At 40.0% G+C, this 14,854-nt stretch overlaps 1 protein-coding gene across 5 annotated transcripts in view; it reads right to left on the bottom strand.

Moving 5' to 3' along the window:
• The window catches only part of scn8ab (sodium channel, voltage gated, type VIII, alpha subunit b), a 54,631-nt gene that overhangs the window by 16,835 nt on the left and 22,942 nt on the right, over positions 1-14,854 (bottom strand). For 3 of the 5 annotated variants that reach the window (XM_081607233.1, XM_081607232.1, XM_017304841.2), the window contains 13 exons: positions 12,057-12,278; positions 11,612-11,675; positions 11,197-11,338; positions 10,154-10,360; positions 9,788-10,069; positions 8,543-8,899; positions 7,545-7,677; positions 6,367-6,605; positions 4,638-4,811; positions 4,109-4,465; positions 3,849-4,022; positions 2,771-3,058; positions 1,066-1,183 (listed from right to left, as the gene is read on the bottom strand). In XM_081607233.1, the coding sequence (XP_081463359.1) occupies positions 1,066-1,183; positions 2,771-3,058; positions 3,849-4,022; positions 4,109-4,465; positions 4,638-4,811; positions 6,367-6,605; positions 7,545-7,677; positions 8,543-8,899; positions 9,788-10,069; positions 10,154-10,360; positions 11,197-11,338; positions 11,612-11,675; positions 12,057-12,278 (2,757 nt within the window). The remainder of the gene's footprint in view (positions 1-1,065; positions 1,184-2,770; positions 3,059-3,848; positions 4,023-4,108; positions 4,466-4,637; positions 4,812-6,366; positions 6,606-7,544; positions 7,678-8,542; positions 8,900-9,787; positions 10,070-10,153; positions 10,361-11,196; positions 11,339-11,611; positions 11,676-12,056; positions 12,279-14,854) is intronic. The other 2 variants (XM_081607235.1, XM_081607234.1) reach the window with 1 other exon arrangement.

Below are 14,854 nucleotides of genomic sequence, written 5' to 3'. Positions count from 1 at the left end.
ATGCATACAGCAGTTATAACATTTGCTTTATTTTGTGGTTGATAAATTACTGAAAAATACAAACAGAAGCATAAGCATGTATTTATTTACATATTTAATGTAAGTATTTGTATGTAAGATTTTTTATTATTATTATTTCAAATGCCCTGTTATGCACAGCTTTGGTTAATACAGCCAGAAACGAGTGATCAGGTCCGAAATCTGGGGTTAGTGATGAAGTCAGACCTGAATATTCACAGACACATAAACATAGTGAGAAAGTTGGCCTTCTATCACCTGAAGAACATTTCCAGGAATATAGGAGTAAAGCGAGATCCAGAGAAACTCATCCATGTGTTTATCATGAGTCTTATTGATTACTGCAGTCCAGAACGCTCTGGATCCAGGAAGTTAAACCCAGTTCTAAAGTCTCTACACCGGCTCCCTGTAGTTCAGAGAAGAAACTTTAAAATACTGTCGTTAGTTTATAAAGCACCACAGCACATTAAAGATCCGCTGCTGTTGTCTCAACCTTCCAGACCTTCAGGTCGTCTGGTTCTGACCTGCAATGCTTCCCTAGAACCAGAACCAAACATGAAGGAGCAGCATTCAGCTTCTCTGCTCCACTAATTTAAGCTCATGATGCCGTGGACTCTAACAGGGTTCCTTTGAAAGAGAAACATCCCCACAGCATCGCAAATCCTCAACGTCACTTAGTAGCGTGAAAGAGGCGTTTCACCACAAAGTGTTTGAGTTTAGCCAGCTCTGTGTTTACATTCAGATTTGCAGCACAGAGAAGGCTTTTGTCTTGGAATGCCTACCATACAACTGGTCTCCATATCGCAGTGTTTAATGGCTGTCATGAAGACTTGGTAATACTCCGCTGCCACACTTCAGTTTTCTATGTGGGAAGATTGCAGATTTTTATTTTCTTCTTTTTACCTCCCTTACTCAGCCACCAGGGTGCAAAGATACAGTTAACGTGAGATTCTGCTACTGAAGTAAATGCACTAAAACATACATTTTCTTTAAGGTTTTGTTTCACATCTGAACCACAAAGTCTGATAGAAGCTGAGCATCACGTACCGTCAGTCCAGCAGGCGTCAGGATCAAGATACTCTTCCACAACTTCAACCACCGCCACCTCCTCTACGTCCGGCTTGATGTCTATCGTGCTGCCCTCAGATGAACTGGTGTCATCCAACTACGACAAAAAAACATCAACCCATTCTTTACAACACAAGCTCAGCTAACTAATTCGATACAGAACTATATAATCTGCCACACAGCAGGGGAACAATACTTTTACGTACTTCCCAATTTTCTAAATATGCAACTGTGCTACTAACAGTTTTCTAGTAAAGTAAAAAAAATATATAATCCGTGTATAAATGTGAACATAAATTATGATTGTATTACTACTGATGCTCATTTTTATATTTATTTAAAAAATCCAGATCTATAAGCAACGAATGACACATTTGCTATGAACTAATGGACTAAACTGTATTAGTTAATCAAATAAAAACGAAAGAATATCAACAATGAGGCTTTCAAATATATAGTTCTGTTAGCTGCTAGCAGTTTTTCCTCTGCTAGCAGCTCTGCCTCCTCTGCGGGGTGTTCTGTTACTGCATGCTGTGCAGGGAGGATGAGTTGAGGTGACTGATGGTATAAGAACCAGCTGCAAGTATAATTGTGATGCAGCTGCATAATCTCAATTTTTCCCACTGTGAACCAAATGAAGGTGACCTGCATATTATAAATGCCTACAGGTTTTTGGTCTGGCTTTTGCTGTTTGTACATCATAACATACAGATGGCAATGCTTCTATTGCCTCATCAGACTTGCTCCCTGTCTGTCTCAGGCTTTTTTTTTTTTTTGTATACTCAGCATTCAGTGTAACAGCATTCCTGTCTAAATGGATGCTCTGAAATGTCACGCCAGCTTTGTGTTTTCATCTGGAAGTCGACACCAACTCTGCGGACCTTGGTTAAGATTTTAACAAATGTGATAGTGACATACTGATTGGAAACTCAAAAATAACATTTTTCTCCAATAATTTATGCACCACACATGTGGAAGTTGTTCCTGAGAAAGGAAGCGATTTATAAGACCAACAGGGTGTTGAAAATATGGTCAGAGGACGCAGAAGGATTGAATTATAATTTCTACACGTAGAAACATGTCTGTGAATCGTTCAGATTCCCAATAAGAGCAAGACTTTCAGCAGATGACAGTAAGGATAAAGGGGCTCCTGTGAAGTTCCTTTGTTTCATTTTGAGCTTTCAGCCTCTGCTGAGTAAGAAAATTGCTGGATTTGTAAATGTTGGCAACCTTTTGGAAATATCAAACTTAAGCAAACGATCAATAATGTCAAAACTATATTCACCAAGAGTGATGATCATGTAATGCTAGCTGGACTAATAGTGCTAATCACTAAAATAAGATACTGAGGACAGCTTTAAATGACAGTTTAAATGTGTTATTATAAAAAATAATTATAAAATTACCTTACCGAGGCTTCCTCTGCTCTTAAAAAAAGAGGAGTTAATGATCGCTCACAGCTATTACAAGAGCTGTTTTTATGTCTCTAATATAATTGTTCTGTGTCAAAAATCAGGCAAAATCATTATTGTTGGGTCTAAGCTTTACAGAAACTCACAATGAGAACATTGTTATTTTTCTATTTCAGACTTTTCAGTTTGAGACTATTGAATTCAAAGCTTCAGACAGTTTCATCTACCTGAAAAATCTACTGAATTCTCCTCAACAAGCCATTTCTACTCACATCTTTGCTGTTTTCCACATCCGATTCGCTGCTGAAGTCCTCCGTGTTGAGGTTTTCAAAGTCTGACTCTCCAACGGCGATGGGAACGCACACTGTGAGGTTGGGGTTGTGGATGAAAGACATGTAGTCGTCGTCAATCATGTACTTTCCCACACTGCTCCCGATGCCGCTGGTGGTGCCGTTGCCGTTTTTGGGGTAGTCCAGTTCTCGGTTGATTTCAACAGGGTGGTTTGCTATGCAGTTGAGCTTTTCCTCATAATCCAAAGGCTTCTGCTCGTCCTCTATAGGCTGCTCATCAGGAAGGTAAAATGAGACAAACAAAAATGCTGTCAGAAAACATGGAGGTAGACGATGACGTTGAGATTTTAAATAGCAGATTTTTTTCATAGAGCATATTTAAAACATTCAAAAGAAAATGCAGTTTGGGTAGCTGAAAGTCCCAGGTACAATGCTAATTAACATGCAGCCAATCCAGAAGCCCCATTAATTTTTCTTGCCAATGATTGGCTGAAATCCAATGTATGAATGCATATTAGGGTATATTTGGTGTTTCAACTATTCAAATAGGCAGTAAAAAGCGTTTTTATTAGGAGTCTCAAGCTTTTGCAGATTTCAGTGTTTTGTGGATGACTGTCGTCCCTGAACCCTCCAAATACTGGGGGTGTACCGTGTCTGTTGAGGCAGCAAGACTGCAGCTCTCTTCTAAACCGACCAGCGTTTCCAACTCTTCAGTAACAAACGTAGCTACTGGTTGTCCTAAGAGACTTTAAAAGTTGTTAAATGACCTCACTGTATACGTTTAGAAGAATGATTCCAGTCTCTCTTGCTGATCTTAAGTCTTTTTTTTAAATCTCCCTAAAGTCACAATTCCAGGACTCAATCAAAGATTACCCAGAGACCCTCTGGTTCTGTTACTTAGGCTTATCAATTTTCTTTTATTAATCAATATTTTTAAAATGTCTTTTGTTTCATTTTTACTGACACTTTCTCATGAACAGCCCTTATGGAAATCTTGGCAGCTTTAAAACCATAACTTTTTTAAACCTTTGGCACATGTTGATGCCTAAGCGTCATGTACCTTTTTGAGAACCGTGGCTACCAAGATTCGCATGTTGGCTTTAAACCAGGCGATCCCTATCTTGATGCGGGCAACAGCGAGTTGGAGGTTGTTGGGTTCTCCGTCGTCATCGGTGGCAGCGAGGTTGTCTGCACTGAACGAGCTCAGCAGCAGAGCCAGAAACAGGTTCAGCACCTTACAGGGAAACACAAAGCGTACTCTGAAACCTCAGAGCTTAGTGTGCATGCGCTACTACGATTGTGCGATTTTTTTTTTCTTACCACCAGATTTCCAATGACCATAACCATCATGAAGACGATAATGCACATGGCTTGTCCTGCCACCTCCATGCAGTCCCACATCGTTTCAATCCACTCTCCACACAGCACTCTGAACACGATCAGGAAGGAGTGAAAGAAGTCGTTCATGTGCCAGCGTGGGAGTTCGCAGTCCAACGCGATCTTGCACACACAGTCCTTGTAGCTTTTTCCAAACAGTTGCATTCCCACCACGGCAAAGATGAAGACGATGATGGCCAACACCAAGGTCAAATTACCCAGAGCTCCCACCGAGTTCCCAATGATCTTAATCAGCATGTTTAGTGTGGGCCACGACTTGGCCAGTTTGAACACTCTTAACTGTGAACGGAAAACAGGATTAATTGGTTTTATTTTGAACTCATTTAACACATATTAGCTAAGGTAGATCAAGTCAGAGTTTAATCCTAAACCTGAGCATCACATAACAGAAATCTGATGATTGCATCTCATATATCTGTGACATTAAAACGAGACTCAAGTTTTCGCTTACCAATCGGAAAGACCTGAGAACTGAGAGTCCCTCCACGTCTGCCAGCCCCAGTTCAACCAAACTCAGGGTCACGATGAAGCCGTCAAAACAGTTCCAGCCTTCCTGGAAGTAGTAGTAGGGGTCCATGGCTATGAGCTTGGCAAACATCTCACCAGCAAAGATGCCGGTGAAAACCTACAGGGGGAGGCAAATTTTAAAAGAGATGCCAGTGAGACTCAGGAGGAACATATCACTTCACTGCTACTCATAGGTTGAAGCAGTGATCTATCAGCATTACATAGTGTTGAGATTTGCATTATCTTAACACTTCACTCGGCATGCCTGGTGCTCGACACGGCTCAGATGTCATGGTAGATAAACTAACTTTCTGATTTATTTAACTGATAATTATTTGACAGTTTCTCTTTAAAACGTTAAGCTCTTATTCGCAGATGTTAATTGATAAGTAAGTTCTGTGTTTTAGAAAAAAAACAAGATGGTAGTATTATGGCAAAAGATCCTTACTCTATCCTAATGTGATAACAGACTGTAAATGTTACACACACTATGTACAAAATGTGGTCATGTGACAAGACTTGATATTTCATAAAAGACACTTTATTTTTTTTCACTTCATGTTTGTAGCCAAGACAAAGAACAGTGATTAAAACGCATTTTGGTATTTCCACTGTATAAATTTAGCATGTAATTGTTTAATCACAGTTTTAATAAATAACAATATGAGATCTGGGTCAGGTGGCACTCTGTGATTACTGTGATGGTGTAAGTACTTTTCTACCTTTGAAAACAATGTACCTCACAAGAAAAAACTTTAAAGTGGCAATCAATAAACATGCAGTCAGTTTAAAACAGATTTAAGCACGTTGAAACATGAGCAATCTTGAAACTTTAACACCTTAAATTACAGCCAGTCGCTATAAAAAGGAGTCTTTACATATAGAAGGCGTAAGTAAAAAACTTCTGTACGCTTAGATAAAAGTGGTAGTGATGATAAACCTCAAAAGATGTCATGTAAATTATCTTTGCACAACCCCAACTAGCTTGCTTGCAATGACCTTAAAATGTATTAGTGTTAAAACCTTAACTCTGTGCAAATTTTAAATGCCAGCATAAGGTCAAAAAATCTACACATTCACCAACCCGACAGCTAATCATGTGTCCAGTCAGTGCTGCAGAAGACACCCAGTGATTCACACTGCACCATCCAGCTTCTAATGCAGGGTGAATTAAATTCCTGTTTCACTTTGGACAGCTACCAACGCTTATGACCTCATTTCCTGTCTCAGTGCTGACGCAGAGTGAATACTGCTGTGCTACAGTGTTTTTTTTTTTTTTTTAGGAAGCCGGGGCTGGACTCAGTCAAATCAAAATGTCTTCTTGTTTGGCATGTTCACTGCTGAACTGTGTCGAACCACATCTACGTACGTCTTCAGGTGGAAGGAAGTGTGCCAAAAATATGAGACATTTCACGTATTTGTCGAAGCACAGACTTTGTGTAAGAAAAGTGAACGAAAAGCTGGTGATGAGACTGCAGAGCTGACTAGATGGCAACATTAAAATGGAAATAAATATTTAATGAGATTTCCATCTGATAACTCTATGTGGTCAGTTTGAGTTCTTAAGTGCACATACGAAATGATGCATTGTTTTGCTTAAGCGGACAAATGTGAAACTCCTCCATCGCTCCGGCGGAGGAGAAAAGAAGACGGTAAACGTTGTCGTCTCTCACCAGGTTGCCGACGGACAGGACCTCCTCGAAATGTGGCGTCATCGGGTAATGCTCCATGGCCATGAAGAGAGTGTTGAGCACGATGCAGATGGTGATGGCCAGATCCACAAACGGGTCCATGACAATTAGATAGACGATGTGCTTGAGTTTTAGCCAGATGGGGCAGCATTCCCAGATGAGGAAGATGTTTGCAAACTTGTACCAGCAGGGAGGACACTTTCTTTGAGACTCTTCTAACTCTGCAAGATGAAGGAGAACAGGTATTGTTATTATATGTTAAATTTAGGTCATGACCCATTACTTGCAAAAGTAATCCTACCCCTGATCTTTTTCACCTTTTGTCCCGTTACAAAAGAAAATGTCAATGGACTTTGATATTGCTGTGCACAGTCGCAGAGTGGGAGGAAAGCGGTACATTATTTTTTATTTTACAAAAAAAATAACTTCAAAATACCCCTGTTGTATGCTCAACTCCTGCTGAGTCATTACTCATTCACATTTCACTGGGCTGGACTTTAACTGGGCCATTCTAATACAGAAATACTTTTCTTAGCAGCAACATTGTCTCTCATGCTTTATGCTTAGGGTTGTTGTGATGCTGAAAGGTGAATCTCTGCATCATTCTCACGTCTTCTGCAGCCTCATGTTTTAGCTAAATCCTTCCTCCCATCAGCTTTGACTGGGAAAAAAATGCATGGTTTTCAATGTTTTTCAAATAAAATAACTGAAGGGTGGTGTGTATTTGCATCCAGCCCTATTGAATCAGCTGTACTGCAACTAAAGCTGATTAAAAAGTTAGGGCTGTCACCATTACGATCAGATTTGTGAAGTGCATGAATAATATTTGTCTCATCCAAAGAATGAACAATCAGAGCTACTGTGGGGCTATGAGAGGTTGAGCAGCTAAAACTAAAGCCTTTCTTCTGCCTACATCCCCCAGAATGCTGCGGAGTTCAGTGGAATTACTGACAATTTTTAAAAAAATGTATTTTCTCTTTATATTGATCATGTGTCTCTCGTGATATTTACTGATTTATCACCCAGCCCAGTTTAAACTTGCAACATAACAAAATGTGTTCAGGCTATCTAAACACATCCTGATTACATGTACATTTGAAAGCAGGTCATTTTCGCCATTTCTGTGAAAGCATTACAAGGTTTTTGTGAAATAAGCGCACCTTCTAAGAGTGTGTTGGTGACCACGCTCATCTGACTGTTGGCACGGTCCTTTCCTTTGAAGGAGGAGTTGAGCTGATCCACAGAAATCATGAGAGAGCCGGAGTGTTTCTTCTTAATCTCCACATCTGTAGTCTGTACTCAGAGAAAACATGAATGATCATTTAGAAAAGCACGAGACGCACACAGAAATTGAAAGCAATGCTTCAGAGCTACCTCAGCCACTAAATAATACCCGTGTTCCACTGAACAGACCAAATAAAGAAAACACATCCTAGATCTTCACTTCAAATCTGCAGATTACGCTGAACTCGTCCTAATGCCTTTGTAATATTGAAATTCATGCAGTGGCATGCATGTCATGTCAACAGAGGGGATCTCAAGACATCGTTAACATCTACACCATGCTAAACTTCAAAAGAGGTAAACAGGTAAGAGCAGGTTGGCTGGCTGAGAAAAGAGGAGGTCTACCATGCGTGCTGCAAGGGGAGAAATATCATTACAGAAAAACTGTTTCAAGCTTGTTTGTTGCACCATCCAGGGTTAGGAACGGAGAATAGATGAAGACAGGAGAGGAGGAGGTGAATGAAAGAGAAAGACAGACATGGAGAGAAGAGGGTTGATAAGAAGAAGGATAAAAGCTTAAGAATGGGATTTCTAAGTAGAGACATGAAGGGAAAGTTCCTCGGCAAGAAATGTTCATTTTTGTGAATTTTGTTGACTAGTTCATTGGTTTGGTGAAAATGGGAGTTTGTAGATATGTTTCTGCTTGTTAGTCATAAAAACAAAAAAACAAAAAAGCATTAAATCAAAGAGTAAGTGGCTCTGCAGGGTGACGTTTTAAACAGAATCTGGTTATTCAGGAGGAGAAAGGAGAGCTTAGAGTTCAGGAAACAGAGAAACAAGGGAGGGGGAGGGTTTGGGCTTCGAAAGAAGGAGCTGCAGAGATCAGGGCCGTCATCATGCCTAAACCGTATTGGTGTCCCATGGACGTCCTTACACTGTCATCAGTGGCTGCCTTATCTATTTTCACCTCAGGCAGAAGCCGTCTGCCAGGCCCGGGGCCGATGAGCGACACCACGCCGTTGCAGTCCACCGTGCTGTTCCTCTTCCCTCCAGAGTGTGGCGCCAGTGGGTGGATGCGGGACGAGCCCTGGCTGTAGCCGCTGTAGCTGTTGCGACGGTAAGGTATGAACAGTGAGCCTCGGCGGTCTTCACTCTCCTCCACAGTGCTGTGCTCGTCGTCCGCAAACTCGTTCTCCGAGCCCATGTCCTTGGAGCGGCCCTTGAAGCTGAAGATGCTGCTGCGGCTGTTGTGGCGCGACATGAAGGGCGAGCCGGGGATGCTGAGCAGAGACTGAGGAGAGACAGATTTAAACAAAAAAAAAAATGGAGGTGTTGAGGTTGCTGAAAACAGCTGGAATTAGAAAATACAGACCAAGAAAACAGAGTGCAGACAGAGAGACGAGAAGCAAATAAAAAATAAATGATAAAAACCAGGAACTGCTGGAGTTTACGCTGTCACTGCATAAATAACATTTTAAACAATAACAGTGATTTATTCCATGTTTTTGTCTCACATGTGTTTTGTTATGCAATTGATCAAGAATCACTGCTTTCCTAATTGTAATATTTCAATTTTGAGCACATTTTTAATTGCTTAGCAGAGAAAAACCTGAACAGAGTCTCAATGAAACACAAGATTTAGTGATGGAAGAAAAGCAGCTGGTGTAAAATGACCAAATTACAGTCAGACCTCAAAAGATCTGAAGATCTATAACATATATTTAGTTATTTAGCACAAGTGAAACTTGTGTATTATTATTTCATCATTACACGCAAATTGATATATTTGTGTTTTTTATTAATGGAGTTATAGGGAATAAAAACCTAAAATTCAGTCCCTCAGAAAACATTTTTCAATCTTACAAGCCAATAAAAATTCGGTTTGGGCCTGCACAGTGGCTGACAGCAGAACTGAAAAACTTCCTGGTTGTATTGGAATGAAAAATTACATCTAACTGAACGTTTAGATAATGCATCAGCTTTCCCACCTGGTTTGGACAAAACGTCAGCCAACACAAAATGGCTGCATATCCCCTGTTAAAGAGGAACCTCACAGGTCACTGGGCTGGATCAATAATTTAGGACCGAACTGAAGCCGAACACTTCCAACCACTAAAAGCTCATACAGTTTTCAAACGGATCGCTTTGCAGAAGCCGACACGTTCTCTTCTGACTGCACCTGGTTCATGATGGACGTCTTCCTGCCCAGTCGGGTTCCTGGGAAGCGGATGGTGCTCTTCTTGCTGCCGTCGTCCGACTCAGACTTGACTACCTTCTCGCTGTCTCCTTTCTCCTTCTCCTGCTCTTTCTGTCGCCATTTCTTCTTACGATTGCGTCGCTCTTTGGCGCTTTTTGAGCTCAGCTTGGAGACCTCTGAGGAGCTGCGGGACAAGTGACCCCCTTCTACGTCCTCCAACGCAGCCTCTGACACGGTCCCTGCCGATGTGGCCATAGCTGCAGCCTGAAGCGGGGAGAAAATAAACAAAATAGCCTCACATCGAGCACAAATCAGATGTTTGCATCTCAGAGGAAAGCCGAAGCTTACCTGCGTCTCCTCCTGCTGCTTTTTGAGCTGTTCCAGCATAGCTTTGAATTCGGCCTCTTTTTGCTCAGCCTCCTCCATTGTGGCCTGATTCTGCTCCTCATAAGCCATGGCCACCACAGCCAAGATCAGATTGACCAGGTAGAAGGAGCCCACAAAGATGACCAGCACAAAGAATACCATGTAGGTCTTCCCTGCAGCTCGCAGAGTCTGAGAAAACAAAAATAAATAAATAAATAACACGGAGGTCGATGCATGACTTTATGTTATGGACCAACACAAAGTATAGTCCAAAAATGTAAAAGCGCAACAAAAAGGAGTTGTCATCTTATTTATTTTATTCTTTATAGATTAAACATTGAAAAGTGCATTTGAAATGAGTCCCGTTGGTTCAATACTTCATGAAACTAAAATTTTATGAAGTATTGAGGTGGGGTTTGCTGTACCACAGTGGTCTCAAGCTCCAGTCCTCTAGATCTGGTGTCCTGCAGCTTTTAGGTCCATCTCTGCTTCGGCACACCTGCCTCCAATATTAGCTCATTAACAAGAGCTCGACTGCATGCCAGCGAGGCCGTTCAGCTATTTGATTCAAGTCCATAGCACAAGGGACACGTCTAAAAGCTGCAGGATTCTGGTCCTCGAAGAACGTAGTTTAAACCACTGCCTTCCAGATTTGAAAATTGTTCTTCTACCTGTGAGAAAAATCAGCTCAAGCTCCATCAGGCTGGATGAAAAACATCTGTTCTCATCAGTTTTTATGTCTTGCTATAGATTCTCATTTGGATTCAGATGTATTAGGTGCACAGTTAATAGTAGCTTTAATAGGCTGTTAGAACTGAGTTATGGATCTCTGCAGCTCCTCCAGAGTTATCATAGGTTCTTGGATGATTTGCTGGTTAATCATTCACTTTGCCTGACCTGTCAGGGGAACTCTGTTTAATTATTGGGTGACCTCTGGAAGAAACGGATTGTCAGATCTAAGCAGTGGGACAGAAGAGATATTTTATAGAAAAGATTTGTGACAAATCAGGAAAACTTCTCCTCACCAGCATGTAGAGATTTTCCCAGAAGTCTTGAGTCATGAGACGAAAGAGGGTGAGGAAAGCCCACCCGAAGCTGTCAAAACTGGTGTAACCATAGTTTGGGTTTCTTCCAGCTTTCATGCACATGAAACCCTCTGGACATCGTCTGAAAGGAAGTCACACAAATGTGTCTCAAAGAAACTGTTCAAATGAAACTAATTGTTACTTTTAGCGTCATCTCTGTGTGGTTAATGTGTCCCTCCAGATATTTGTGCGATTTTAAAGAGATAAAACCGCATTACACAATCAATTGTTAAAAAGGCGACATATAATTTATTCAAGTTTTAGATTAATTTTGCAATAAAAAAAACTATTTAACCAACTCCATGAACAGAGACAGAAAATATCCATCATGAACTCACATTAAATCGCAACTCACCCTGAGTCTGAACTGTTTCCACACAGCAGAGCGTCCAGAGCACCGGGCAGGAAGTAGAAATTTGCTGCAGAAAAGCAAAGACAGTCACTTTCACCGATCACTGCCTATAGGATAAATTAGTCAGTGTTTCTGTTTATGTTTCGTAAAAGCAAGATGAAAAAATATTGAATTTCAGTACTAGGAGTCTCAAACATGTCTAATTTATTTTCTATTCAAAACTCCAAATTTGTAAAACTCAAACTCTGTTAGTTTTTCAAAATATTAATGACAAAGTTTCCAATGAATGAATATTTCTGCAGCTGTTAGGCTGCTATGAAACGTGTAATAAACATAAAAATAAAAAACTAAAGTTGGACTTTTACAGAAACGTACACATATTTTTTCACGCTAGACTTGCACTCTGCACGAGCCCCCAGTTTAACCGAGGGTCAGGGGTCATACTCACATTCGTTATAGATGTATTTGTTCCAGTCGAAACCTCGGCTGCCGTTTTCCAGGTACTGCTCGGTCATGTTGATCGGCCAGAAGACGCACTTGTTGCGGAGGTTCCCCATGAACAGCTGCAAGCCGATTAGCGCAAAGACGCTGAGACAGAAGACGGTCAGGATCATCACATCCGACAGCTTCTTCACAGACTGGATCAGAGCGCCCACGATGGTCTTCAGGCCTGTTCACACACAAACAACACACACACACGCAGATGTGCACAAATGCACAAATATGGAAACGGCCCGCCTCACACATTTACACCATTGCACAGATTCACACGCAAACATGAAGGAAGGAGTAAGAGAAAAAAACGACTATTTTCTTTTTCTGGAATCGGGAAAATGATCCCAAACACATAAAAAGTGTCACGAACAGACAGACTAACATTTGGAATGAGCCTAACTCAACTTTATTAAAAATTTGTGGATGATGCTTAAAAGTAGAGGGAAAGCAACAAGTTTAAATGAACACCAAATTAAAAGGGGTCAAAGTTCACAATAGCATAACTCAACTGAATGCTAGGAAGTGTTATGACATTCATGCTGATGATGAATGTTCATACGCGTCTGAGTGACAGTGTAGCCTCATCAAACTGAGTCTTCTGCGGCGTTGCCACTAGCCTGCTCAACAGTGATTATAGCTCATCACTGAAGTGTCACTTCAGATAAGAAACTGCAGTAAAAAAGGTAATGAAAGATAAGTATGGTGTAATTAATAAGCTCCTTCAACAGAAACGTCTGCCGGAGCTCGAACAGCAGCGGGATCTCTGAGTTCAAATGAATTAAGCTGTTTCTTCTACATACAACTAACATAAAGAGCATCTGAACAACAGCTAAATTAAGGATGCAATAAATAATTTTTTTTTAATTGTTTTTGTTTAATGTCATGTTTCTGATTTTAGCAATTTATTTATTGTCAAGTCTGATCAGAGCAGATTGAGCAGAATTCCCCAAAAGAAAATGAAAATATGCGTTTCGGAGTTCAAAAAGGCTTTATTTCATAATAGAAGTACTTTAAGATTTTATGGGATGTACAGAATATTGTATCGCAATACTTTGAAGAAGATGTTTGAAAACTATCACAGCAAATACTCAAGTCTTGTGGGATTTTTCCATCAGAGAAATATGCACACGTGTAAACAGATCTCAAGAAATAAAAAGAGTAGAGCGACACGACAACTCGAGGAAGATTTAAACAGAAGAGGAACGGTTTTAACTTCATCAGTGGAGAAATCCCAAACCAACTTCAGGAAGCATTATGCACATCATATTAAACGCAGTACATATATAGTTAAAAAGTGCAAACGATGCACAGATGCAGGTTTACGCAGGGAAGCAAGAAATGAAGAAGATGATGAAAAGACATGCACAAAGATTTAGCTTCAAGGAGCTCTAGAGTTGGGGTATAGGGTCAATGAGAGGAGGCATGCAGGTCATTTAAACGCCAAGGCTGAGGGAAATGGCCACATCAGTATAAATAGTATTAAGCAAAATGATTAAATTATTCTAAATGAAAGAAGACTAACTTTTATCCCACCTTCTTTTCTTATTCTGAGTGCTCTTTGCACTCATCTCATTTAGGATGCTGAAGAGGGAATATCCACTGTTTAATGACACATTTTTGCACCATTTTTCTCCCTTATATATAAAAAGATAATATAAAAATTATTTTATATCAGTTATTATTATTTACTGATGTTATTTTTGTCGGATTTAATTGTTTTAGAGGATCTGATATGTGTCAAAAAACAAAGAAGAAATCTGCATGGAGAACATCATCCTGAAATATTCAGATTCAACCGAAGTAACTCCTTGATGGGCAGATGTTTTTTCACTATTTTCACAAGCAGTTTGCAATGTTAAGTCAGAGGTTTTGCTCTCAGGTGTGTTTCTTTTGTTTTTATTCCCAATGCCTTAATGGCTGGTTCTGTAATTGAATTATTGCCAACATCTGGTGAGACAAAAGCTCTGACTGCAAGGAAACGATACAAATCTAAACTATGTAGGATTTGCATAATACTGCTTATTTGACACATTTATATGATGTGATTATTGTAAAAATAATCTATAACTCAGTATGGACTTAATGAAAATTTAATTAAAAAATAAATCAATGACCCCCGAATTGGATTTGAACAGTGAGTTTCAGAGGATCATGCAGCACAGGCCTGGCAGTCTTACAGGATTAAACTGTTTACATGACAACAAAAGGCGGAACCGTTGGAGTCTGGACACAAACCAAATCGGTGCAAATAGCAGATGATAGATTTTTCCCCTCTCACATATTTCTCACCTAATATGTACTTATAAAAAAAAAATACTTATTGAACATTAAGAAAACACAATAAAACTTTTCTGGCAAATAATCCCTGAGTTTTCTTCATTTCTAGAATCACTTCCGCTTCGGAGCAATCCAAACATTTTAAGAGAGATGCAAGTTTTTTACAGTCATAGGGAAAAGAAAATAAGTTCCTTTTTCATTTCTGAGGGTTTAAATATTTTTTTATATCTTTAGAGGTTTTGGAGTTTGCTTATTTCCTCACAAAAACTTCTACTTGGGCAAAAATCTGCGTTTTGTGCGGTTTTACACATTTTAATTTGGATTTTTGAACTTGATACAAATCAGATCATATCAGGTTCAAACCCGGCAATTGACTCTTTTCACTATGACTGTACATTTGTCCTCAGCGTAATCCTACGAAACATGTAAGCCCACAAGACTGCCTGCAGACTGCTCAGCCAATCAAAAATGCTC

The sequence above is a fragment of the Poecilia reticulata genome, chromosome 5 (assembly GCF_904066995.2).
Source record: "Poecilia reticulata chromosome 5, P_reticulata-male-v2, whole genome shotgun sequence".
NCBI classification, from domain to species: domain Eukaryota; kingdom Metazoa; phylum Chordata; class Actinopteri; order Cyprinodontiformes; family Poeciliidae; genus Poecilia; species Poecilia reticulata.
This window is presented reverse-complemented; position numbering and strand designations above follow the sequence as displayed.